Source organism: Lepidochelys olivacea (genome assembly GCF_965140295.1).
Source record: "Lepidochelys olivacea isolate rLepOli2 genome assembly, chromosome: 14".
Taxonomy (NCBI): Eukaryota; Metazoa; Chordata; order Testudines; family Cheloniidae; genus Lepidochelys; species Lepidochelys olivacea.
In genome coordinates, this window is record NC_140424.1 from 13,967,166 (window position 1) to 13,994,902 (window position 27,737).

The 27,737-nt window shown below is 48.7% G+C and overlaps 2 protein-coding genes and 1 long non-coding RNA gene across 4 annotated transcripts in view; 1 reads left to right on the forward strand and 2 right to left on the reverse strand.

Moving 5' to 3' along the window:
* Nucleotides 1-4,847: 4,847 nt before the first annotated feature.
* On the reverse strand, nucleotides 4,848-10,057 carry LOC311531105 (CMRF35-like molecule 2; the record flags this gene model as incomplete). The annotated part of the gene is made up of 5 exons (XM_084648209.1): nucleotides 4,848-5,645; nucleotides 6,280-6,407; nucleotides 7,150-7,309; nucleotides 8,422-8,757; nucleotides 10,018-10,057. The coding sequence occupies 5 exons, from the start codon at nucleotides 10,055-10,057 to the stop codon at nucleotides 5,623-5,625; spliced, it is 687 nt and encodes a 228-aa protein (XP_084504335.1). The 3' UTR covers nucleotides 4,848-5,622.
* A 2,146-nt stretch (nucleotides 10,058-12,203) lies between these two features.
* LOC311531072 lies at nucleotides 12,204-26,232 on the reverse strand. 2 transcript variants are annotated; one of them, XR_014714134.1, is made up of 3 exons: nucleotides 26,148-26,232; nucleotides 14,126-14,274; nucleotides 12,204-13,505 (listed from the first exon to the last, which is right to left on the reverse strand). It is a non-coding gene; the product is annotated as an uncharacterized lncRNA (long non-coding RNA). The 2 variants fall into 2 exon arrangements; XR_014714135.1 differs by lacking the exon at nucleotides 26,148-26,232 and adding an exon at nucleotides 14,713-14,812.
* The window catches only part of RAB37 (RAB37, member RAS oncogene family), a 66,415-nt gene continuing 62,705 nt past the window's right edge, over nucleotides 24,028-27,737 (forward strand). The window contains exon 1 of the mRNA XM_084648147.1: nucleotides 24,028-24,082. Within this exon, the coding sequence (XP_084504273.1) occupies nucleotides 24,029-24,082 (54 nt within the window). The 5' untranslated portion in view covers nucleotide 24,028. The remainder of the gene's footprint in view (nucleotides 24,083-27,737) is intronic.

A 27,737-nucleotide genomic window follows, 5' to 3' on the forward strand; every position in this document is an offset into this window, starting at 1 on the left:
ATATCCTTCATGGTACTGACATGGCACAGACACTGACCTGCCCCCTAGCCCACTCACTGCCCTTGGGCCAGTCAGCTCCAGGGCCGCCAGCCCATGGAAATAACCTGAAAAACAAAATAAAGCAAAACTTGTAATCTCTGGCCTACACAGAAGGGTTGAGGATACAAGGCCACGCCTCAAGTGACTCCTCTCCTTTAGCTCAGGCTGGTCACTGTGTTCTACATCTTGCTATCCCTTGCACTGGATGGCATGACACCATGCAAGGAACCAGGGGAAACCTTATAAGAAATATATTTGGGGGTGGGGAGGAATCTCTGACACCCTGGAGGAGAATAAACACAATAACCAACAGTGTTAGCGCTAAAGATTCCATCAGACGGAGATCAGAATACCCACCAGCCCTGCACTTGTGGGTGTCTCTTGTCTAAAGCAGACGGAGGGAAAAGGGAAGAGAATGAATCTGAGCCCAGTGGTTAAATTAACCTCTCTGGCATGAATGGACGAACATGAACCTCACACCTGGAAGTAAGAGAATCACCCCAGCATGGGGCAGCTGCATCTTCCCGACAGCTGATCCTTTCTCGCTCATTTTCTTCCAAACGCCCCAAAAAGTGAGTAGTGTTTCTGAGGTGGTGACATTTCCCTCTGGAGTTTGCAAAGCCTCCAGTGTTAATAACACCCAGACACTTCTGCTTCTTTTACTCTTAACTGATACCATGTTTCCTTTGGCTTTGTTTTAATTTCACATCCCTCTTGTACACTTGATATAAAAAAGAAGATAAAATAAAGAGCGAGACAATGGGCAGTTTGAGACAGGAGATCTTGGAGGATAGGCGTTTTGGGTACTAGGACAGCGGTTCTCAAACTGTGGGTCTGGACCCCGAAGCGGGTCACGGGGAGCTGCAGCCGGTTCGCGTGAACCGGTTGTTACATTTTGAAGCAGTTTTAGAACCGGTTGTTAAAAATTGTTATGGCTCCCTGAGCTCCCAGCTGGGGAGGCTTCCCCCGGCCCCTCCCCTGCCTTCCCCCCTCTCGCAGAGCCTCAGCGTGCCCCGCCACCATCACCAGCGCTCTGGGCCACTCCTGGGCCGCTCAGCAGCGCCTGCCCCTTTGCGCGGCTTGGTAAGGGGGTGGGGCTGCGAGCTCCAGTGGGCCGCGTGGCATCCATACCCGCTGCCCTGACCAGCATGGTAAGGGGCTGGGCCAGGGCTGGGAGGAGGGGTTGGATAAGGGGCAGGGAGTGGTTGGACGAGGCAGAGGTTCTGGGGGGGTGGTCAAGGGACAGGGAACAGGGGGGGTAGGCGTGGGAGTTCCGGGGGTCTGTCGGGGTGGTGGTGGTGGATGGGGTCGGGGCAATCAGGGGACAGGGAGCGGGGCAAGTTGGGTAGGGGGTGGGGTCCTGGGGGGAAGTAAGAGTAGGGGGTCTCAGGAGGGGGTGGTCAGGGGACAAGGAGCTGGGGGCAGTTGATGGGTTGCAGGTTCTGAGGGGGGCAGTCGGGGGCAGGAAGTGGATGGGGGTCAGATAGGGGGTGGGGACAGGCTGTTTGAGGGGGCACAGCCTTCCCTACCTGGCCCCTGACACAATTTTGCAACCCCGATGTGGCCTCGGGCCAAAAAGTTTGCCCACCCCGGTCTAGTTTATTATTTTATTAACAGGGGTCGCACTTGCCTCGTTCATTATGTTGATCTGCGTTTAATAAAGCAATACTTTGTTTCTATTGTAATAAACATGTACAAATGTTTTTTTATTTTTTTTATTGTTAAGTCTGACTCCCAATGACTCAATGCATTGCCACTTCTTATGGCGAAAGGTACAAAAAATACATAGTGTGGCACATCCCTTAAATCCGAATTTTTTATACGGAACCGGTTGTTAAGATTTTTGCAGCTCATCACTGGTCGCGACCCTGTTTTAATGGGGTCTCCAAGGCTGGCTTACACTTGCTGGGGCCCTTGAGCTTCGGCTTTGCCCCTGCCCTCCTGGGGGGGGTGGGACTCGGGCTTTGGCCTCCCCACCCGGAGCAGCGAGGCTTGGGCAGGCTCAGGCTTTGTTCCCTGCTCATGGGGTCGTGTAGTAATTTTTGTTGTCAGAAGGAGGGGACAAGGAGCATTGTCCCATTGTCAACCCATTGTCACTGTGCAATGAAGTTTGAGAACCCCTGTACTAGAATGCATCAGTGATGTAATATATGAGAACATAAAAATCATCTATGCAGGGTTCTAGGTGCCTTTGCCATATATTAAAAATACAAACTAGTACAAACAAAAATAAATGTACTAGCCTCCTCAAAATTAGGAAGGGCAGCCCCCTGCTCTTGAATTAGGTGTCGTTGTAGTTATGCTATTCAGCAGCAAGTGCTGTATGCTGAATGTATGACAGGGTATGATTGGAAGTAAACAAAAGAAACAAAGCTGGAACTCAAGCTGTGTGGAAATCTGTTTGTTCCTGTAGTTGTTTGTTTTCTTTAATAAACATTTTCTCCTTAAGAGAGGTGATAACTCACTCCAGCCTTGATACGCAAATATCAACTCTCAGTGCTCCCCTTCCTCTCCAGAAACCTGGACCAGAGGCAGAAGTTGTACTGGCAAGACAGTTCCCCATTTTAGACTAAGAGTGAGAGTGAATTCCGTGAAGCAGGTTCCCTCATGGGTCCCTGTCCTGGCAGCTCCCTCTATATATTGCAATCACTGAGAGTATGTGGACAGGGTGAGTGTCCTCTCTGCAGACTCTTTTCTGATGCAGATGCTGTGTTTGACCCCATGATTTCAGTAGAATTGTGCTTCCTTACACCATATGTTAACTTGGCTCTTTGCTCTGTCACCCCTACATCTCAAGACAAGTTCCCTCCTCCCCCGTATGTTCTTCACATTCAAATTCTCCTGTCTCACTGACACAAACTGTTCATTGGGGAATTTTGAAAAGGATTCAGACCCCAAACCCTGCACAGGATGCAGAGAGAGAGAGACTCCTGCAGGAGACTACGAATGGGGGAAAAACCTTTCAGCGCAAACCACCTTTTCCCCACAACCATGAAGGCCACAAATGCACTTTTTAAAAGATGAAAACTGAAAACTCACAAATCACATGACTCCAGGACCCAGGTCTTTAAGAAAACTATCAAAACATCACAAGACTCCCAATAAAATTATAAGAATTGGCAACCCTCTTATCTTCTCCATCAACAACTTTCTCAGGAGACTGATTTCGATGTAGGAACAGATTCTGCACAGCTTGTCAGTCCCATCTTTTGTAGGGTATAATCACTGCAAGGGCATATTTGGGGCTTTCAAGCTCCCATAGTGAAGCCAAAAGAGCTTGTGAACTGTGTAAACCCAATAACTTCAGTGTATTTCCAGTGATCCACAAAGAGTCTGTGAAGGGACACACACTCATCCTGTTATGGAGGAGGTTAACCAGCTCCTCTGGGCCTGCTCCATGCTAATGAGATGCACCTGCAAGGTTTGTTCAGCCTGGAGGGGGAGGACCTTAAAAGGCAGGAATTCCTCACAGGAACGGGGGTGAATAGGAGGAAGGCAGCTCTGCCCAGGGACTGCTGGAGACAGAGTGAGTCCAGCTGAGGAGGAGACAGCTGTGAGGCACACTGCTCACGAAGCTGGGCTGACCGATAGTAAAGCAATACGCCCCGGGGAGAGGGGTAGAAGGCAAACCCTGCAAAGGGGCAATAGACTCTGAGAGACACAGCTCTTAGAGATGACTCTCTAGGGCCTGCCTGAGAGACTGGTCCTTGGTCCTTGATCCAGCCAGACCTTCCCCACCTTGCAAAGGGAAGGAAAGAACAGGAGCCAACCCCAGCTTGTTGGTTTAGCCTGCAGAGAACTTCCCCAAAGGCTGCCTACTGGGGGAGAAGAGGGGGTAAATGATGGACAATGGGACCTGTGGGGGTCCAGGAAGCCTGTCTCCTCCTCCCGCACAGAGCCCATGTCATTCTCACCTTTAAGAAGAATCCAAAACAAAACAGGGAGAACCCTCATTGTCCACCTGGTTCCCTCAGCAGGTGAATCTCTTGTCACAACAATCTGATTAATCCAACATAGCGCAGGGATCTTCTTTCTTTTGCCACTGTTGAAAATGAAACCCTGAGGCTCCCTGGCCAGTTCTTCAATTTGGAGTTTCCAGATTTCTCAGCTACCTCACTTCTCTAAGACAGTCCTGCGAGTGTACAGGTCTCTCTGAGAAGTTGGGTCTATGCTGAGGTTTATGGCAACTGGGGTAACAACAGCGAAGCAGCTGCACAGGTGCAAACCCCATATTGCCAACCTCAAGTGTTCAAAAATTAATGAGTCAGGCCCCAAAAAATCATGAGGCTGGCTTAAAAGTACTGAGTACATGTGACCTGGATGCCCCATGTTGGCAACTGATGGAGGTACATAGTTACAAGTCTATTCTCAGGGACTTGTCTAAACAGGCATGGTTTCCCTGCGATCACCCTCTTCAAGATTTCACCCAAGAGGACCACATTTAGTCTGTGCCAAAATCTAGAAACTCTCCAATCGTCGTGGTTATTGCAGCTAACTCAGTCGAGTGAGAACAAGTGACGTCTTTTGACCCAGCCCAGCCAGGTGTTGACGCTCTAGACAAGGTGCAGACTTGGGCCTTTACAAAGCGCAAAAGAACTCAAGAAAATGACCTTGAATCGGGGGACCATTGTGGGCAAAATGAAGTTGTAAAAACCACCCAGGTTATGAAAAGAGACTCTCTGGAACTGTATAAAAGGAAAAAGAAGGACACAAGATGGTAGCTATTACAGAGGCGACACTGGGCCAGCAGGAGTGTCTTGTGAAAGGTGGATTCCAGCTTTATTAACTGCACAAGCACTGTATGGACTGACCATCGGGTGAGAAATACTTTCTTAGACGGGAAAGGAACTTATGAATAAGCATAGGCTCTAGATTACATTTTATATTTTTCTTTTGCCCGTAGCCATATGTTTCCAGTCCCTGTATTTGCTTCTATTTGAGTCTTTATGTTAAGCTGCTTCCTCTTCTGGTGCACAGCTCCAAGAAAAGTTTCACACTCTGTGACTAAACCCAGAGCCTGTTGGAGTGTCTTTGGCCTCCTTTCATTCATCTTGATCTGCAGGTCCAAGTCCAGCTGAGCATCTCTAAATGGTCCATTGCCAATTGATCCTGGAAGGCCACGGTGCTAGCTGAGTATGTCAGGAACACAAGTCTCTGCAGGTCTTCCACCACTTCAGGTGGGGTTACTACTTTCCCTCTCCTAGCTCTTAGCTGTGTCCGAGCCAGCTCAGATTGATGGCTAGCTCCAAAACACGTGTCAAGGGCTTGTGCCAGGTTTGGAAAACTCCGTCTTTTTTCTGGGGGTAAATTCTGCAGCACCATCAGTGCTGGGCCACCTAAGTTGGCTGCAAGAATACCCACCTCCCCCTTTTTTCTTGCCAGCCATTCATAGTGTTTATGATGTGGAACTGAGCCTAGACATGGGAACCACAGAGACAGACACCTGCAGGAGATTGTCCCCTAAGAATGTGGCGAAAATAGTTTGTTTACATGAGAGGAAAGTCAGGCCCACTCTGTGGACTTATGATGTGGGCAGAGCTGAGGGATGCATCCTTCTTCTGCCGATTCTGACCCATTCCTAAGTTAGGAGAGGGGCAATTCCTCAGCTGTAACAAAACACACACAGATGTCACCAGTTACTGGATGAGGAAATTGGATACTGGATGCTTTCTGTTCATACCTGTCAGGGTGCACAGCTGTTCTGCTGTGTATGTTCCTGATCAGGGATACAGAGCAGTGAGGATGTCTCCATATTCACCACCATACTCACCACAGTCATATACGGAGGGTTCAGGTCAACGGGCCCTGCTAGTGCAGCCCAGACGGTTTGGGGGTGTGTTCTGGGTAGCCAGGCAGGAGAGGAAGCGGTCTCAGCAGAGTTGTTACCTTACCCCAGTCACAGACGGATGCCATGGTTGGGGAATGGGTGGACCATTGGCTCCCTCTCCCACAGTGCACTGGGCAGCAAAGCAGTGGTGGTGCCCCAAGGAAAGTACGCTGGACCAGGGACAGACCCAGTACAGTTTGCCCCATCTCCAGAAGGATGGGGAGACTAGAAGGGACCATGTAACTTGAGCAGTTGCAATCTCCCTCCCAAGCTGTGTGGGGCAAGTCAATAACTCACTGTCCCTTACTCTGTGCTCATGGTAAAGCTCTGACAGTCCCTGGGGAGCAACAGAACAAGACAGCACTGGGAGCCACCCAATGGAGTGTCATGGTGTGAATGTCAGAGGCTCTCACCATGTCTGTTTGGCACCATCTCCCTGGAGTTCCTCCGGTACTGTATGCTCACCCAGATCACAGCACAGACTATGCACAGGAAGACGGGGACGATCAGGAACAAGGGATAGAGGATGTTGGGTTGGGATCTATGCAGTAGAAATACAATAGAAACTGTAAAGCTCTGTAGATTTGACTCAACTCCTCCCTCTAATACGTTCCCTGGGTGCTCTCTGGGCAAAGGTGCAAACAAAGCTTCATTGGGGAGAAGAGATATCACCCATTGCCTCAGCACCCGGTCCTTATACCAAACCCCAGCACCCACCTCTACTTATTCATTTATCCAATCAACAATAATCTGATGTGACTGGACTCGGACAGTCCCTGTCTAGGGCTTCTCTGCATCTGGAATTGCCATTGTCCTTCATGTGACTCCAGCCCTACTGAAACTCCAGGTTCTTGCTGATAAAAGCAATGTTAGTTTTTCTGTGGGATGTTATCACCAGTCATGTCATTATTCTTTGTTCCTCCACGCACAGGGACGTGATGCAATGGTCACATTTTGTGATCTCTGTTCTCTTAGCTGGCTATAGAGTCTTAAAAACTCATTGATAGGTTCATGAGTTGATTATTTGGGGGGCTGGGGAGGACAATGAACAAAGTGGGTTTCCATAGGATCATGTAAGGGAAGTTGGATCCCAGCACCAACAGAATTCTCCGGAAAGTTACTAGGATCCAATGGAAAACCTCACTAGCATTCACTGGCTGGAACTACTGAGATGCTGCAGAAATCTTGGGGGGAGGAAGAGAGCCGAAGGACCCTACACACCACAATTGACTGCACCGGGGGGAAGCCTACAGACCCAGCGAAGTGTGAGCTCTGGAACGTATTGTGCTTGGATGTCACTGCTGTCCAAGGAGCTGTTACTTGAGGACGTCCATGAGCTAGAGACATGGTTTCCGGTGGAAATCCGTGTGAAGGCAGGAGCAGCTGGCTGATCTGTTGTCTGTGGTGCCTTTTCCATTGGGATTGAAGGAGAAAGAGCTGCAGCTAAAAACAGAAATTCAGCACAATTAAAAACACGCGCAAACACAAACGTCTCCACCTTGCCCCTACTTCCCCAACAGAGCCTTCCATGTATATCATCATGGAGTATGTTTGTCATGGAAACGACACACTTAGTCCTGACCCACATCGGAATCCAAACTGTAGCATTTTGTCAGGGCTCCTGAGATCTAAGGCCTTTTGTACCAACTCTTGGAGCGATGGAACGCTGAGCTCTGCACACGTGTGGCTAACTCAGCGAAGCTGGGAACGTATGTCTAACTTTTCAGGACAGCTGCTCTTTCAGTGAGACAAGGATCCGCAGGAGCCACGGTGAGTTTGGCCAGCACCACTCACCCCTTACATTTAATAGGATCAGCAGTGGAGGTGTAGCTGTGTCGGTCCCAGGATATTAGAGAGACAAGGGGGGTGAGGTAACGTCTGTTATTGGACCAACTTCTGTTGGTGAGACAAGCTTTTGAGCTACACAGAGCTCAGGTACTGTCAGTCAGAACTTGTATTTAGCTGTGCCACTCGGCGTACCTTTCCCAGACCCGAGGAAGAGCTCTGTGTAGCTCGGCTGCTTCTCTCTCACCAACCGAAGTTTGATCCAATACAAAAAAAATTAATAATCTAGTGATCCCTCCCACCTCATTTACATGCTCCATGTCTCTCTTCCCCCATTTGGGGAATTGTCCCCACCCCCAACACACCCACCCCCTTGGGGAATGACTCCCCCTTCCCTTTGGAGAATTGCCTCCCCATCCCCCTTTTCTCCTGCCCTCTCTCTGGCTAAGGTGGGGTGGGGGTGGGGGCTGGGCAGGAAAGAGGAGCTCAGTTCTGAGTGGCTTTAGGGCCTCAATCAAGAGCAGCGCTGCATGAAGGGTGCTGCAGGGCTGGAGCAAAGAGGCTAATGTACCTGTTTGCAATCAGACGGGAGTTCCTTCCCCACTGTCCCCAACTAGCTGGAGCCCTTTGAAGGAGGCAGGAGCAGTGTCTGACTCCCCTGGGTTAGAGGAATGTCTTCAGAGCTACAGACAACCCTCCCTGCCCCATCCATCCCTCCTCCAGCGTCCCCTCTCTTGTCACTGCCATGGGGGAGCAGAGGAAAGCTTTACCTGGGGAGACGATGACTTTGACGGAGTCCCTGGGATTAGGGAGGCCAATCCTGGCTACCCCACAGAGGTAAGTCCCCGCATCTGCCAGCGTCAGGTTCTCCAGGGTAACTGTGATAACGCGCTGGGTGTGATTGTCACGGATGGAGACTCTGCCCCACGTCTCCTCAGCCTCCGACCCCTTGGTCTCAAAGATGAGGTGATTGAAACACAGCACAACTTTGCGTCTGCACCAGAATTTCGGATAAGCCTCATAGCCTGCCCCGTACCGGCAACGCACAGACACCGAGCCGCCCAGCTGGCCATGTGCTGTGCCAGGGCCCGTCACTGCCCAGCAGCCTGCGAGAGACAGAGCCAAAGAGAGAAACTGAGAATCCTTCTAGCTGTGAACAGCAGTGCACTGCAGCCAGTGCTGGGGGGCAGCGGATTGTGGGGGATGCTTGAGCATTTGGAATGTGTGTGTGCAGCAGGAGGAGCAGAGCTGGGAGAATTGGCAGGGGCAGGGTCTTTCCTAGCCCCAGTTGGCTGGGAGTTATTTTAACTCAAGGAAGGACATGCTGGAACCCTGCAGGAGCAGGCGTTGCCATTCAGCGTTGCTTTGTCTTTGCAGTAAAATGAAGTAAATTAGATCTTGTTTTCTCTCTCAATATTGCTGGCTGGAGACTGTCTGGAGGTCACTCCTTCCATACAGGTTGCTCATATCTCGCTTTACCTTCTCTATTCTCTGGGGAGAGACACAAACCAGTGGCTTGTCCCACCACCAGGGTCAGTTACTGAGTCAAGGGGAAGAGGCGTCTCTGCACAGGGACTGTCTCTAACCTTTTAAAAAGCTGACTTGGGAGCAGGAGCAACTCACGTGCTCCACAGCGCGGGCATTTACACCAGTGCAAAGTACCGTAAACTACGATCATGCTGATGTTGTAGCCTTTTACACCCACTTTCATTGACGTAAATGCCTATGCAAGGTGCAGGGCTATGGTGAAGTGGGCCCGTCATTCCACGCAGGGGTGGTGCACACATTAGCTCACAGTAGTATCTGGAGCTATGATACTTAACTGCAGCCATCGGTTAATAGCTCAGTGTTACCGAATCCAAGCGTTCCAAAATCAGGTCAGTCCCCACCCCCACCTCCAAGCATAACAAGGATTTAGGAATCAGCAGATTTTAAACATAATACATCAGTGGTTCTTTTTTCTTGGCTTTCTGGATTTGAGTCTTTAGGTGGCATTTGTGGCACATTTTCAAGTTTTTCTCTGCAACCACAAGGGCTAGAAACATTATCATTTTTTCTTCAAGGAGTGCTGAGATTCTCACACATTCACGTGACTGTCTGGGCTGCGTCTTAAAGCAAGCAAACAGATACACAAGACTAGACCTTTTTGTGTCTTCTCCACAGAAAGCTTTCTTAGGATACAGATTTCAAATCTTTACTTCCCTGCATGGTTTGCAAGCTCCATCTCCAGTAGGCTGTAACAATTGCAGGAACCTATCTGGAGCTTTCCAGCTCTGACGGTGAAACTGGGAGAGCTTGTAAACTGTGCAAACCCAATCACTTCAGTATATTTCTAGCAATCCCCACAGCGCCGACATCACTCTCACCTGGGAAAAGAATCCAAACCAAAATGGGGACAATCCTCATGGTCCTGGTTTCCTCTGCACAGGACTCACTCCCTGGGAAAATCAGGTTTCTCCGAGACCTCTGGGACCCTTCTTCTTTTAGGCCAGTTGACGATGAAACCTGGAGGCTCACTGACCAGTTCTATAATCTGAAGTTTCTAGATCTCTCAGCTGCTCCACTTCCCTTTGAAGAGGCTGGTGTTTCACGAGGGAAGGAAGTTGCTCCACGTCCATTCCCTACGGTGGTGTTTGCTATTTGCATTGAGGAGGAGCGGGGACACAGCATGAAATGTGGCTTATACCAGAGGCTGATGGGAAAACTTTAGCCACAAAATACACAGATCATATGATGGTAGATCTCTGAAAAAAAATGTTACTAATTGCAACACAACCTAGGGTTTAGGTCACAACCTCCAATTAGACACCCCTACCCCCTCCCAGTGGAACCTGGTTGGTTCCACTGCAGGGACCCTCAGAGAGAGAGACCCTGCTGCAGCTGGCCTGTGCTAGCTAACCAAGGCTAAGGAGCTCAGGCTACGGGGCTGTTTAATTGTGGTCCAGACATGCGGGCTCAAGCTGCAGCCTGACCTCCGGGACCCTCCCACCTTGCAGGGTCCTAGAGCCCTGGCTCCGGCTCCAGCCCAAGCCTGAAGGCTGACACTGCCGTTAAACAGATCCCTAGCCTGAGCCCTGCGAGCCCAAGTCAGCTGGCACAGACCAGCCACCAGTTTTTAATGCTGTGGAGACCAGTGGTTCTCAACCTGTGGCCCGCAGGCCGCTTGAGGGCCAGTCAGCCCACAGCTGTGGCCCATGTGACATCCTCAGGGCCATACAGGTAGGATATATATTGTGTGGATGCGGCCCACATAGCCACAGAGAGCTACATATGCGGCCCACAATGGTAAATAGGGTGAGAACCATTGGTGTAGACATACCCACTGAGGCGTCCGCTCTCTGTGTGTCCATCACTTATTATTTCTATGTGGCAGCACTGATATTGTCCCCTCTCCCCAGCATTCAAAAATCATGTGTAGGTCTCAGCAACCATGAGATTGGCTTTAAAATCTCAAGAGCTTTGGTTTATTTAAAGATGTCTTTTGGGGTGCTTTGTTTATCTTCCATTTTTTGAAACCTGAGGGTGCACTCGGGTCACCTTTTCAAATTTTTCTCGACTGTAGGGTGGGCTGGAAACGTATTGTTTCCTTTTCTAAGGAAAGCTGAGATTCTCCCATAATCCCAAAAATCCAGGAGCTGGAACTTTAAAAAAAGCAGCAAATGTTGTGAGACTTGCACTAAAATCGTGAGAGTTGGTAACATTGGGGCAGCCAAGTGGATCTGGTGGCAGCTGTGCAGGCAGTGGGGATCAGCATGGAGGTGGTGGAGGGGACAGAGTTTAAAGAAGAGTGGAGCTCCTGTGGCCAAATAGGGAGAAGGAGCAGATTCCCCGCCCCCCGCCATCATTACTCACCCTGGGGTTACTAGAGGCGCTAGAGGATGGGTGGTATGAGGGCCCCCAGTGGTGCACATGGTGGAGATGAGGCTAGGAAGGAAAGGCTGGAGAGCACAAGGGGAAAATATGGAAACTGCAAGGGAGAAGGAGAAGAGGGAAAGTCTCCAAGTATGAAGACTGGAATATACCATGCTCCTCCCTCAACCCCTCAGTTACTGTCTCTCTTTTCTAGAGGGGTGTGTGTGAGAGAGAAAGGATGAAAGTAACTCTGAGTCCAATTGATAAGTGAAATGGGTCAGATAAAGTCACAGATTTGAAGGCAAAACCATGAACTTCTCAGCTGGAAGGAGCAGAAATCACCCCAGCGAAGGGCAGCTGCATCATCTCCACAAATGCCCCTTTCTCACTAAGCTGTTTCCTATCTTTTCTAAAATGCCTCAAAAGAAAATTGCCTCCCTTTGGGACAGTCACATTTCCTGTGGGACTTTGCAGAACCTTCAGCTTTTCTGAAACCTGAAAAAAATATTTTTCTCATTGGATGTCTCATTTTCTGTTCTGTGTTCTCTCCCACTGCCCCTTTTACACAGTCTATAAACCAGAAGGTGGAAATGAACAAGAAAGAGAGTATGTGTAACCAACAAGCTGCTGGGGTAGCCTTTGAGATCTTATCCACTTGATTCCCAAGAACTCAGCTCGACTCCGAATGCATCACTGAGGTTTCTTTATTGGCATACAATCAAACTATACTTGAGGTGATCAGGCTCAAGTGTAGAGGGTGGGAACAGGGTATACCACACATCCAATGTACACAATCATGACTCAGCTTCTGAAAACACTTACACTTCATACTACTGGTTAATAGATCAAACCATACACTATGATTGGTCCACTTATTTTTGTACCCAATCCCTGTCTAGATCGTGAACTGTACACATGCTGCAAGCAATCACATGTTGCCTACTATCCTACTATCTCTTTTCTACTAGCTTTGTCTTTTACATATTTACAAGGCTACTGTCCGTTCACGCTTTGTTCATTGTTTCATGCTCTTGCTCAGAACAGACGGACATGGACTACAATTCAATGTGTGACAATTTTGGTCACTGTAATGTTACAGTAATTTAATGTAAAATATTGTACCTATTTACTTATCTAAAACATTAAAAATTCTACCCAGGGCTCCAGGTGCATTTGCCATAAACTAAAAATACAAAAGAGTACAAACAAAAATAAACACAGCAGCTTCCCAAATCTAGGAAGGGGTTAAAAAGAATATTTGACAATTATATGCGTGCTTGCAGTTCCATCATTCACCCAGTAGGTGTCTGTGTGAACTGTACGTTGTTCCAGAGAGGGTGTGGGGCTGGGTAAGCAAGCAGGCAAGCTGGGACTCAAGCTGTGTGGAAATCTGTCTCCCTGTGCAGTTGCGTCTGTTTTCTTTCATAAATGGCTTCGCTTTAGGAAAAAATGTTATTCCATTAGCGTGACCCCGTGCCTCGATGCACAAATCCCAGTTCTTAGTACAGCCCAGCTCCCCAGAAGCCTGGAAAATGAGATGGCCTTTGCAGTGTCAACAGATCGGGGAGGATCCGAATCAAGGGAATTCCAGGTACAGGATCCCTTCTGGAGAACACCTGGTGGCAGCTCCTGCTTTTCACCTCAGGTCACTGTGACTATGTAGAGCCCAGCTGACTCAGGGGCAGCCTCTGTCACTGCTGGCTCTGACCTTGTGTTTGGTTCTGGGACTTCAGCGGAGTTACACTTGTTTAAACCAGGCATGAATTTGCCCCTGGGCTCTCCAACCACCTGATAAGAACCTAGGTACCTGGGTCTGGAAACCATCGAGACAGACACCTCCGGCAGACTTCATCCTTGGAGAACGTGAGGGCAATAGTTTCACTTGACAGGAGAAGAAAATCAGGCCCATGGTGTGGGATATTCTGCGCAAAGCTGGAAAATGAATCCTCCGTCTGCCGGTTCCGATCCGTTTCTAAGAGCTAGCAAAGAGGCAGTTCACGAGCTGCAACGAAAACAAGGACACCCCCAGTGACTGGAGGAGAAACACTTCATGCTGGGAGCTTTTTGTTCATAGCCATCATGGGGTGAGTCTGGTTCTATGAATTCCTGATCAGGGCTATAGAGCAGCGAGGATGTCTCCCTATTCACACACAGACTCATCACACTCCTATGTAAAGGTTGAGGTCAAATCATGGCCCTGCTAGTACACCAGGGGGCCATAAAGGGGTGCAATTTAGGGATCCATGCAGGATTGGAAGCAGACGCAGCAGAGCACCGGACAGGTCGAAGCTAAAGGTTGGGGAATGGGTGGATCATTGGCTCCACCTCCACAATGGACCTGGCAGTGTAGCTGAGCCGATTCACCACTGGAAGTACTCCGCATCAGTTATAGATCTGGAGGTTTGCGCCATCTCTGAAGCAAGCGGGGGGGAGAACGGAAGGGACATTGTAACTTGGGCAGTCATGATCTGCCTCCCAGGGTGCTCCAAGGGCAATGCAACAACTCACTGCCCCTTACTCTGCTCACAGGAAAGCTATAATTGAGCCCTTGGTGTTCAAGAGAAGACTGAGAACATTCCCATGGTCGTGTCACCCCGTAGTGGGAGTGTTAGATGCTCTCACCTTGTCTGTCTGTCTGGCACCATCTCCCTGGGACTCCTCCTGTAGCGTACGCTCATCCAGATCAGCACACAGACGATGCACAGGAGGAGGAGACCCTTCAATAAGACCAGGAGCAGGAAACAGATGATGATGGGTTGGAATCTATGCAGCTGAAATTCAATAGAAACTTTAAAGCTCTGTCAATTTGACCAGACTCCTCCCAATAAAACATTCCGGGGCTGCTCTCAGGCTGCAGAGGTGCACGAGTTTCACGGTGGAAGATGCAACACACAGAGCCTCAGCACCCTGCCCTTATAGAGAACCACAGCACCTACTTGGGGATTCATTCATCCTGTTATACAGTCTGATGTGACTGGACCCGGACAGTCCCTGTCCAGTGCTACTCTGCATCTAGAATTGCCATTTTCCTACATATGAATCCAGCCTCACTGGAACTGCAGGTTCTTACTGATAAAAGCAACATTTGTTTTTTCTGTGGGACTTTATCACCAATGATGTCACTATTCTTTGTGCCTCTAGAGATGGATCTTGCTAGGGCATTGGGAGAAGTGACCAGAGTGACAAGGAACAGGAGTAATGGCACCCACCGTGTAGGAGTGGTGTGTGTAGGAATGGTGTGTGTGGTAGGGGAGAAACTGGATTCAGCCTTTGTTGAAGAAGACACATCTGGCTGCTTTGTTCCTTGTGGTGTCGTTTCAGTCTGAATTGCATAAGAAACAGCTGTAGAGAAAAACAGAGATCTAGTCTGCTTCACAAACAACCCAACCTGAAATGTTTGGCATAAGTCTGATCATTAATGAATCTCCTGCTGTCTCAGACCCTTCACGCTTAATCCTGGCCCACATCACAGTCCTTGCTCTTGTTTGCTGCCAGCTCTAACATTTCCTAGGATGGATTGCTCCTGAGGACTAAGCACATTATCTCCCTCGACTTCTGGCTAACTTGTGTGGCTAACTTTGCCAGATCATGAATGTACATCCTCGTTTGGTGTGCTTTAAATGAGGTGGGTCCAGCTGCAGACTCCATTGTTCGCTAGGCCAACATCACTCTCTCCATTAATTTAATAGGCTAGTGATACATCCCAGCCCAGTTATTTAAACAAAAGACCACATGACTCTGGCTTCATCTAATCACATGAGAAAAAATATTGTCAACAAAACTGAAAATGTTCAGAATAAAAACCTTCCTTTCAGAAACCAAGGGACAGAGAATTACTTGCCCGTCACTGCCCTTGGAAACCGCAAGCAGCTGAAAATCAAGGGAAGGGATATTTCAGGACAGCATCGACCTTTCTCAAGATTTTTTTGTAAAGGGAAAACACACCTTTTTGCAGGCCTGCACAGCAGAGGGAGACCTTTACACTGAATAAAACCTCTCTGCTGTGACTGAGACAGAGAGGCACAAACCCAGGCAAAGATCCTCTCCAGGTGAGCTATCTTACATTACCGGTTACCCCCTGAGAAGGAATAACATAGAGGAGCTTGATAGGATCACTTACCCTTCAGTACTGCAAGAAAGTGAGGGTAGATGGAGTTCTCGAGGGTGAAGTTCATGCTTGTGCTAATACAAGGCCTATGAACCACTTAAGTTCCCAGAACTAGGTTTAAGTGCTGCCTAGTACTTGTGTTAGCCCTCCACATGGGGATGACTTTAACCGTAGGTGAGTTTGAGCATGCGTAAGGGCAGAGTTTGGACACATTGACATGAATCCCATTGACTTCGTTGGGAAACGTAGGTACTTATTGGAGGACAAAATTTAGCCCCAGGTAAATACTATTTTATATAAAATGTTAAAATTGTGCTCTCTTACACTGGGGTCAATCCAGAATACTGCTATTGACTGCTGCGGATGTGCTCTAGAGTCACATTGATGGAACAGATAGCAGATTTTGGCCCACATGTTTTGTTTAACCTTGCGGGCTTCTAGAAATAACTGTAAATATCCCAAACAGAAAAGGAGGACTTGTGGCACCTTAGAGACTAACACATTTATTTGAGCATCCGATGAAGTGAGCTGTGGCTCATGAAAGCTTATGCTCAAATAAATTGGTTAGTCTCTAAGGTGCCACAAGTCCTCCTTTTCTTTTTGTAGATACAGACTAACACGGCTGCTACTCTGAAACCTGTAAATATCCCAGTTCAGTATCCCAGTGTGTTTGCCTCAAGACTGACCCAAACCTAGCCTTGTCAGTGGAAAGACTCACGTTGACTTCAATGGGCTTTGGATCAGATCCTTAAAACATTAAATGGGAAAGGAAAAAGACCCGTGCGTATGGCGAATGAGCCTGTTCCCACTGAAGTCAATTACAGTCTTGCCTCGGGATCGGTCCCATGCTGGAAGCCATATGACTCTGGTTTACTTTCTTTGAAAGAGCTCTGCACGAGGCAAACTGAGACGTCAGTTCTGTAACTTTTAAATGATCGTGTCCTGACACCATTTTTAAGGTGTTGCACTCTGTCAGTGCTCTTTAATAGGTCTTAGATTTTTGGATCAACGTTGTGTGTCAGTTCAATATACCCTGAGCTGTAGGAATAATATTTTTATGTCTGACTTCAGTGTCACTTCTTGGTTGTGGAAAACATAAAGGGCTCTCCCTGTTTTTTTTTCCTGTTGCTGCTGAGGCTGATCATCTGACCTGGCAGAAACATTTATGCTGTCAGAGGAATTAATAGAGAGAGGTAATTAGCATTGTCAGGAACAGGCAGTGAAACAGCAGATTATATGGGTGCAGATGGTTTTGGAATCCGTTTCTGTTTTTCTTGCTTGGGGTCCTTCTGTTGACCTGGAAGGAGAGAGATCTGTGGACTGAAGCCCAATTAAGCTGTGATTTTATTTTTAAATAAACTTCTCATTACAGATATATTTGTTGCAATTAAGCTTTAAGCATCAGCTCTCTCCAAAGAGTTTCAGAAAGGAATAAAGGGATCTAAACAAGATATTGCCTAATTAAAATAAAATCTTAAAACAAATTAATCCTCTTTCCAAATAAATACAGTTTTTATTTTTCACTTCAAATATGCCTCTAATCCTGGTATTTAAAAATAGTGGATTTTAAATGAAATATGACCCAGTAGATTAACTGTCCAACTCGTCTTCTAAGATACATCAGCCAAACATCTGGCTCGCACTCCATTGCTTTGTGCCACTCTCACACAGCAAAGCAGATGGAGAATTGGCTTGACTGGCTACCATAAGGGAAACCTCCAAGTGTCCTACTGCTAGTATAGTGGCTCTGTGCAACCACTTTCCCCCAGTCAAACCGCCATTCCCAGGGGGAAGGGATAGGGCCAGGGTGCCTCTGCTCTCTGGCTATCCTCAGCTGCTAATGTGATCCATGCAGTTAGTTAGAGGAGAGTTAAAGCAAACTTTGGGCAACTTCAGGATGTGGGGCTAGCTAAAGTGGATTAAAGCCACTTTCAGACCCCTCCTATCCACTTCTCAGTACTGTGCTCAGCACAACTCAACCAGGCCAAAGAATCTGGCTTTGTGTGTCCAACTCAATATGGCATTATGTGCAATTTAGCCTTTTTATAAGGCTGCTGGGCCCAGCCTTACAGTGGATTATTGTTAATCTTTATCCATGTCAAAATATATATCTCAAACATTCCCTGTTAGCTAACAGAATATAACTGGTTTCAGAGTAGCAGCCGTGTTAGTCTGTATTTGCAAAAAGAAAAGGAGGATTTGTGGCATCTTAGAGACTAACCAATTTATTTGAGCATAAGCTTTCATGAGCTACAGCTCACTGATGCAGCTTGCCCTTGAGAAGGAGCGGGGTTTCTGTTCATAAAGTGTTCCCTTCCTCTCTCAAATGCTTGAGGCATTGCACAGAATAACAAAAACTTAATACAAATATAATTGAAAATCACAGTCTTAAAATGCGAAGTGATAATATGACCAAGGGGGTCTACATGCAAGAAGGGATGGGGGAAAGGGTGAGGCTGGAAAGGTAATAAATACTGGGACAACCTAATGAAAAGGAGCCTACCAGCTTGGCATGTTTTAAATTGGTGGGCTTAATTGAGAGGGGAGAGACGGATGTTGGGCATGCTGAGGGTGGAAGATATCCCCGCATGCTACCGTCCACCCCAACAAAGGTACAATCATCTTCCAACCAGAGACATGACAGTGGCATCCATGAAAAGGCAGGTGGGATTGGAGCACACCTTCTCTTCAAGGAGGAGGTCTCAAATGCAGCCAGGCCCTGTGCAGATAGGATCCGAAAAGCTAACAGGGTCCACTTCAGATCTCTGTGCCACTCTCTGTAGGCAACTGGAGTGAATAAAGGGCGGGTGCACTGTGATTGCACTACCCCAGCCCAATGGACAGATGTGAGGCTGTACTCTGAGCAAGCGGCAAGTGGTGGAGGCGCAGTGCTCCGAGTCCTGGGAAGAGGTAATCCAGCCTCCTGGTCAACAAGGCACTGCTGCGAACTTGTTATGGGACAAAGGCCGGTGTCCGTACAACACTGGGCACACTGTGATCCTGCACAATGGGGGCCTTTGTGTGCTATTACAATACACCTGCCTACTCCTGCTAATAGTCCTATGCAATCGGCACATGTATACTAGCCTGATAGAGTATTGCACTCAGAACTGCCCATGGTCCACGTAGCACCGTGGCCAGTATCGTATGCTGCAGGGGAAAACACGAGAAACGTCAGAGTGAATAACTTGCTCGTCGGAGAAAATTTTTCTGAGCCCCCATCAAACAGTGGCTAGTTTGTGCCTCGAAGCATGAGAGTTTACACCCTTCATATTTTTTTTAGCTTCTTTAACGTAACTTTGGAAATTCTCATTATCCTTTAAATATCTGACGTTTAGACATAGAGACATTATCCCTATAAATGCAGTCATTCTGAGCTCTTAGCCTCAGTGCTACCTTGTGGCAGTGAGTTCTGCAGGTTAATTATATGTTGTGGAAACAAATGACAATAAAACAGAACAAAACCAACCCTTTAACAGCTTTTAAATTGCTACCTTTCACTTTCATCAAATTGTTCCTGTATTTTGAGAGCAGTCACATAGGGATTTGTCATAAATATAAAGGGGAGGGTAAACCCCTTTGAAATCCCTCCTGGCCAGGGGAAAGCTCCTCTCACCTGTAAAGGGTTAAGAAGCTAAAGGTAACCTCACTGGCACCTGACCAAAATGACCAATGAGGAGACAAGATACTTTCAAAAGCTGGGAGGAGGGAGAGAAACAAAGGGTCTGTGTCTGTCTGTAGTCGTCTTGGCCGGGGATAGACCAGGAATGGAGTCTTAGAACTTTTAGTAAGTAATCTAGCTAGGTATGTGTTAGATTATGATTTCTTTAAATGGCTGAGAAAAGAATTGTGCTGAATAGAATAACTATTTCTGTCTGTGTATCTGTTTTTGTAACTTAAGGTTTTGCCTAGAGGGGTTCTCTATGTTTTTTAATCTAATTACCCTGTAAGATATCTACCATCCTGATTTTACAGGGGGGATTTCTTTATTTCTATTTATTTCTATTTTTTATTAAAAGTCTTCTTGTAAAACACTGAATGCTTTTTCATTGTTCTCAGATCCAAGGGTTTGGGTCTGTGGTCACCTATGCAAATTGGTGAGGCTTTTTATCCAACATTTCCCAGGAAAGGGGGGGGTGCAAGTGTTGGGAGGATTGTTCATTGTTCTTAAGATCCAAGGGTCTGGGTCTGTAGTCACCTAGGCAAATTGGTGAGGCTTTTTACCAAACCTTGTCCAGGAAGTGGGGTGCAAGGTTTTGGGAAGTATTTTGGGGGGAAGGACGCGTCCAAACAGCTCTTCCCCAGTAACCAGTATTAGTTTGGTGGTGGTAGCGGCCAGTCCAAGGATAACGGGGGTAATATTTTGTACCTTGGGGAAGTTTTGACCTAAGCTGGTAAAGATAAGCTTAGGAGGTTTTTCATGCAGGTCCCCACATCTGTACCCTAGAGTTCAGAGTGGGGGAGGAACCGTGACAGGATTCCTGGTATATCTTCTCAGTACAAGTCATTTATTTTTGTATGACTCTAAATCATCTCCTTTCTTGTCTTCTCTCTAAACAGTTCTCATCTTCTTTATTGAAGCCCTCCATTCATGTTGTTTGCCCATCTTTGAACCTCTTTCTTTACTGAGAAAATAGGTGGGTGGATAAATAGCAGATAAAGCAAGTGAAGGAAGAAAAACTTCAGAGAACATATTTAAAATGACATGAAGGAACAGAAAATTCTCTTCAAAAGTGTAAGGGGTGTGCAGGAAGGAGGGAACCCTAAGGAAGTCAAGGAACAGACAAATTTCCAAAGTAAAAATAAAGAATGAAGACATCTCGCAGCATCAGCAAGATACATGGAGATCCTGGAGAGAGACAAAATCACAAGAGATGTTGAGAGGATACCACCAATGATCAAAGAATTAGTCTAAAGACTGGCTAAACTTCAGGGACAAGCTGAGATCCTGCCCATGAATTCTGAAGCATGTGGTAAGGATAAAAAGTTCTCTTTTAAAATAGGACAGCTCCTTTCCTAAAGGGGACCAGCAGAGAAGTCAAATAGACTTTTTCAATGTGGAAGTGGATATGTTCTCATTCTGTAAAAACCACTGGGCCAGATGTGCATAGGTCCATTAATGTGAGCCTGTTCATGGCACTGCTTTGGTATACACAGGTGAAGCGCTGTCCCAGCTGTGGAAAATCTTTTACTTTTTATCAACAATATGCATGACTCAATTTACCCATACGTTGTATTGTTAACCATTGGCTGTGAAGCAGTTAATTTCCTCCCCTGGGACAGTGTAGTAAAAGATGGGTGGGTGTCACATGCCTGGGTGGCTTGACCCAAATGCCCCATCAGGAACTGAATGGCATGGACACACATGAATGGAGCACCCTGGGGAGATAATGGAAGACCTGATGATTAAGCATTGACTCAACAGGGGGCAGCCAGGAAGATGGGGAACACAAAAGCAGGGCTGCAGGGGGGACAAAGACGCAGGAGGTGTCAGATGGCTGGGTTAAGGACTGGGCTCCAGACTCACAGAACCAGAGAGAGACTGGGATGGACTCCAGCAAACCGTGGGCAAATGGGGGGCAGTTGGTTCTGCCAATATTAGACTCAGTCCTAGACTTGACTTTTCCATGCCAACTTAAGGGCTCTCAGGGGCTGCACTGCAGTCGACTAACAAACTGCTGGCTTGCCTAGAAAAGGCTGCCCTGTGTCTTTGCGTGTTGGATCATATTAAAGAAGTTCTGTATTAAAATCACAAATGAGTTTGATTCCCCATAGTTCAAATTCCAGGGTATTACTAATTAAGAGGTCTCTTGGTTTTTGGTACTGTTTCTCTCCCTCTCTGTGTGAAACTTGCAAGCTGCTAACTGTGTTAGTACATTCTAAGACAGAGTCTGTTCTCAAAGCAGTTCACAGAGAGAGAGACTCAAAACAATACTCTAACAACAGAAACAGCACCCAGAGACTCCCCACCCTTTTGTTGTATTAACAATTGTCATTAAAATAGAGATAGAGGATGTATGTGGATGGATGCTTGGTGTGGATAATAACTGAATGATCAGGGAGGTGCCAGCCTAAGAATCCAGTGTCCATCGGCTGAAGAAGGCGTCAAGTGGAAATAACCAGAGGACCCCACCCGGAGGGCAGACTGGAATCCACCCAACAGCCTCAAGAATGGGAGAACCAAAGAACAAGATAACATCTTGGAGCCGTCAGGAATGTGCTATCTGCTGATTGATTCAGCAACAGCATGATGAAGCAATTCCCATAGACTGGCATAGGAAGAAATTCCTATAAAAATAGACTCTAAAAAGTGAGAACTTGGGGGGTCTGATTCTGCAAACCAACTTCCAGGAGCATCAGATGAGCATCTGACAAGGCCCTGCTCCCTCCTCATGTCCAGGCCACCTGGCCAGTGGCTTGGCATGAGCAACTCTAAGGCTGGTAACTATGATAACAACCTTGCAGAACCTGTGTGTGTGTATGTTTGTATGAATGAATGTGAGAATAAATTTGAGACTGAATGAAATGTTATAACTATAACTAACTGCTTACTATGATTCTTTCTGTATTCACAATAAATGTGGTATTTTGCCTTTTTCCCTTTAATAAGATCCTGCTGGTTTTTATTTTATTGGTACAACATGCGGACACTTAGTGTTGCTCCCTGAAAGGGTAAAACCCTTAAGGAGGGAGTCTGAATGCGTGGGACAAAGTGAGCTGCAGCTCAGGAAAGCTCATGCTCCAATAAATTGGTTAGTCTCTGAGGTGCCACAAGGACTCCTTTTCTTTTTGCGGATACAGACTAACAGGCTGCTCCTCCGAAACCTGAACTCCTGGGGACTCAGTGCACAGCGCGGGCTGAGCTAGGCGGGCCTGGAGAAGCCCAGCGGCAGACCTGGCGAAGCGGAGGGCTTGGCCAGTAAGAGGGGCACTCCCAGGAGACTGTGCACAGGCCGGGCTAGCCGCTCCCCCGGACGCCCTGTGACGCCCCCGTCTTAGTCCTGTTTTAAGTGCTCTGAGCAGTGGAAATGATGATGGCAGCACCCCTTTCCTGCAGCCTGGCTGGCATAATGCCCAGCCTTCGTGACAATAAGAGGACGTGTTCCCCTAGTCAAAAAGCCTCTCCATAGCCAATCGCGCCCGGCTGAGAGCTCTTGCGGCTCCCGGCAGCGCTCTCCTTCCTGCCGGAGGAGAAGGGATTTGAAAACCACAGGTGGAAGGAGGCTTTCAGCCCTTCCGCAGGGCGCTCTGGTGAAAAGGGCCGGGTCTGAGAGCCGCCTGCGGCGCTCCTCTGGCCGCTGGCAGGACGGGAATTGTGCCAGAGGGGATCGAGCCGTCCCGCAGCTTAATTGGGATCCGAGAGCTTCTGGGCGCCGGGCGCTACGGCCACAGCTGAGTCTCTCCAAGTCCCTCCAACTCTTCCCGCGGCCCTTCCCTTGACTGAGCTGTAAGATGTTACGTTCGAGTCCAAACTCCTCTTCGCCGCCTCGCCGCGTGTACCGGGCGCCCGGCAGCGCCCCCCGCGCCCCCCTCTCGGCTGAGTAATCGCGGGCGCCCTGTCATTCGGAAATGGCCCCTTTCCGCAGCCCCATGTGCCCCCCCCCCGCTCCGCTAATTCTGCGGGGAGGCCGATGCACTGTGCCCAAGTCCGGGGCTGCCAGCTCCCATGGGCCGGTGACGCTTTTGGATGGAAACAGCTGCTGTTGCAGGGGCACCAGACCTTGCCGAAAAGAACGAGGGAGCCCCTGGGCTCCAGTGCGGCTTCCTGAGCCTTCCCCTGGCTGCTGCAGTCCTGACTGGCTTCCAAACACGCAGCTGAGGCTGGGGAGCTGCTGGGAGAGACAGCGGGGCGAGGAGCCGGGGGGGGGAAGGGGGCGGAAGGTGAGACACGAGCGCTTTCAAGTTTGGGTAACCGCTGCTTCCCCCGTCCAGCGGCAGGGCTTCAGCGCATTGCCCGGCCGCTGGGGCTGGGAGCTGGCTCTGGTGCTCGGAGCTGTGCGTAGAGGGGACCTGCGCCTGGAGCTGACCCGGGTGCTAGCTCTGTGGGCTGCGGGAGCTGTCCCGGGTGCTGAAAACCGGCCCGGCCCGGGCGGCTCCAGGGCTCCGCCAAGGCCGCCAGGGTCCTGCCCGCTCAGCACTTGGCAGCCCCGGGGAGCTGCTCCGGCTGCTGAACCGGACTCGCTCGCCTCGCCTCCCCGGGAGCGCTCGCGGGAGCTGCGTCTGGCTTGCGCCGCGGCCCCCCGGGCCATGCTGCGGGCCGGGTAGCGCCGGGCTGCCTCGGGGAAGCCGCCCGGCCCCGCCTGCTGCGTTGGGGTCAGCCGGGAGCAGCGCTTGGCACCTACGCAGGGAAATTACAGGGGGTGGAGCCCGGCTGGGGAGCTCGGAAAGGGGCTGGCAGCGCCCGGGCAGCCTCGGGGATGGACGCCGATGGAGCCGGCAGCCCTTGCTACGATGAGGATCTTCTGCACAAGGTGGGGGACCCATTCGGGGGGGGGGGCCGGGGGGAGAATAAACTCGGAAACCAGAGATCCCGCAAAAGGGGAGCAGGGTGCTGAGCTCCCTAAGGTAGCGGATGCAAGGGGCGGGTGGGAAGTCTATGGAAGTGCACCCATACGATCGGCTGCTAGCCGCCAGAGTCCGGGCACACGCCGGGGGGAGCCTGCCAGCAGTTGTGGGGTTTATTCCTGGCTGCAAGTCTAATACGGTGGGTTTGCTGTTTCCTGGAGCCACGCAGTCATCCCCGGGGTGAATAGACGCTGTTTGTGTCTTAACTTCCCACTAAACACGGCTGTTTGACTTCTTCCCTGCCTCTTGCAAGCTGTAGTTTATTTATAGTATGCAAACAACGGCTCTGCAAGATTCTTTGGGCTTGCCAAGTAATTGGGAACTAATGATCCCTCCTCCTCCCCTCCCTAGCAGCAGACAATGTATTAACAAAACGCAGCGCTCCGCAGGAGCAGCTGTTAACTCGTGTTTGTTTCCAGACACTAATGTGTGTAATTAGGAAAGGAGACAGACACCCAGGTTCAACAGAATCCGCAAACCAGCCCCTCCGAGTAGCTCTGGGATTCCGCCAGCCCGAGCCATGGTGTCGCAGCTAGCAGCTAAAATCGGGGTGCAAACTGTTCCCTAAAAGCACCGACGCTGCTCTCCCCACCACTGCCAGAGCTAAGTTTTGAAAGCTTCCTTCAATGTTGGAGGCGACGGGCTCGTAGAGAATGACAAGTAGAAAGACAAATGGGGGAATCCGGGCTCCGCTGAACTCAAAGCGAGTTTTGCCATTGACTGAACTGGCTGCATGTTTGGTCTTGAGAGAAGAAGACTGAGGAGGGACCTGAGAAAGGTCTTCAGCTAGGTTGGGGAGGTTGTGAAAAGGACAGGGATCAATTTTGCTCCCTGCCCACCGAAGGTAGGACAAGATGTAACGGGTTTGATCTGCAGCAAGGGAGATTTAGTTTTGATATTGGGCAAAACTTCCTAATGATAAGGGTGATAATGATAATGGAACAGGTGCCAAGGGAAGCTGTAAGATCCCCATCACTGGAAGTTTTCAAAACCAGGTTAGACAAACATGTTAGGGGTGGTCTGGGTTGAGGTAGTAATAGGTGGACCGTGGGCCAAATCCGGACCACAAGACACTTTAGAATGGACCCCCAAATCTTTTTATTTACTTATTATCATTATTTTATTTTTTATTATTTTCTCTGGAGTCTGGACCTTGACTATACCTTGACCAAGAAATCTGATAGTGACAAAAATATCTGGTCAGGGAGGATTTGGTCCTGCCTCAGGGCATGGAGGATAGACTACATAACCTCTTCAGGTGTCTCCCAGCCCTGCATTTCTATGACTCCATGAAGCCAGGATTTCCCCCCAAGTCCCTGCTCTTGAGCACTCACTGTGTGCATTTTCTTAAAGAATCCTCAAAGTAAATTGAAAGGAGTAAAGCAGGCTTGTCTGACCTGCCTTCAGTGAAAGTATCTGTATCCCTAAATACACTTCTCCCTACTTTTACTTCTTCAAATTCCTGTCTCTGAGAGCAACCTTGGAAAAGACCTTACAAATGCCCCTGAGCATCAGCTTTCCCAGGAGCTTGGCCCTATCAAAAGTGCTGTCACAATAAGCATTAAGCTCACCCTTGCTTGGAAGCCTCAGCAGATGGGCCAAGAACGGACTAGCTTGGGAGAGTGTATTTCCCTCTCAGCCCTTGCTGTGGTTTCTCCAGGTTCAGCTACAGCAGCAGATTGGGGAAGAAGGCTGCTGCTCGCTGTTCTGATCTTGTTTGGTCACTAAAAATGATGGAGGCCTCCCTACTTCACGTCACTGCCTTTATTGCTATCTGGGGACAGCGTTCCTAAGGCCTTGAAAGTTTAATGCCTGAGTCCTCTGGGCAGAAATGAGGGGCTTTAGATATTGTTGTGAGTCGGCCGGCTGCTTGGCAGCTTCTCTGTTTGCAGGTGGACGTGTGGCATCGTGGCTGGTTTAGAGTCCCCTGCTCAAGGGGACAGACCTATTAATTGCAATGGGGTTACTCACCGCAGCCAGGGCTGTACGACGGGGCTCATGCTTTTCATGAGAAAATTCATCTCGAGCAACTCCTTTTCTCCCTCATTACTCAGAATATGCCGACACACCGGAACCCCCCCCCAGGAAAGGACTAAGGGTCCTTTGGGTCCTCGCTGTGTCTTCTTGCTGCACCAATAATTTCCTGCTAACAAACCACGTCAGCAGAAACACATTCTATGATCTGATCATGTGATTTCACGGCAGAATAAATGCCCAGGAAAATGGGCCAGGGAATGGGGGAGGGGGAGAAGCTGCTGGAATATACAATTGGCTGTTATCTTACTTGGCAATTTAGTACTTTTCACATCTTACTTATTTTTTGATCAGCAACTAGCTTTCTCCTGGAGTGCAGCAGAGGCTCCCTATGCCCTTGACACAGAGCTGCTTTGTATTGCAGTGCTGCCTGGAAGTCCCAAACAGGGATCAGAGCCCCATTGTTTTGAGCCCTGTACAAACATGTAGTTAAGATAGTCCCTACTGCAAAGAACTTACTGTACCTCATCCTTAACCAAGACTGTAAGTGAATGAAACAAGCAGAAGAAAAAGGAGAAGGTAAAAAGTTTGCTATGGTGTAGGCTAGCTTTGTGCACAATTGCCACTTGCTTTAGGCCAGGTCTCCATTTAAAAGTCCTGCCAATGTAGCTATGCCAGTAAAAGCCCCTGTGTAGACACAGTTACACGAATATAAAAGTGCTCATACTTGAACAGCTTTCCTGGCCCAGAATAAACTCTATTGGCATAAGCACCTAGCTGGTATAACTACATTTATACGAGAGGCGTTTTGCTGCTTTAGCTGTGTCACAGCGTAGCTGGTCTGTGTGAGTCGAGGTGGGCCCAGCTGCACCCTTGGGTCAGAGCAGGGGAGCCCAATCCGGCCGATTAAAGGCGGCCAGCAGCACCTGAGCCTTTAAAGGGCAGGACAGGCAAGGTGGAAGGAGGGTGATTGAGACAGGCAGTGCCTGGGGAAGAGAAGTCCCAGTGGAGCAGAGCACATTGTGTGGGAAGGTCTGTGGAGCATGCGGCCATGTGCTCGGGGAAGCAGCCCTGGGGCTGCTGCTCCAGGACAGCAGAGCTGACTGCAACTTGGAAGCTACCAGGAGCAGGAATAGCAGAGACCCCTGGGAGGGGTGGCCAGGAAGCTTGCAATGAAGTGAGTCAAATGACTGTTTTCTGTTTTAAGAAAATTAATTCTCTTAAAGGGGACTTGGAGTAGCACTGTGTGCTTGGAAGCTACGAGAAGCCCCTGTGACACCCTGTTTGCTGCTTTAACTGTCCTGGCATAGTTAAAGTGTTAAGACCTTTTATCAGTTGCAAGTCTTCTGTATGCAACTGGGGTAAGCGAGCCTTATGGAGGAATCTGAAGGAGAAAGGCTCAGTAATCCTACTTGTCTGAATATTAGTACAACTTCACAGAAGTAAGGCTGCTGTAAAATATCATGTGTTGGCATGAGTAAGCTATTCTCCTGATATGCTCATCAGTTTTATCTGCCTATAAGAGTCACTATCCAGTGATCTGACTGGATGACCCAGTTTGCATTTGGTGATATGTCTTCAAGGTCC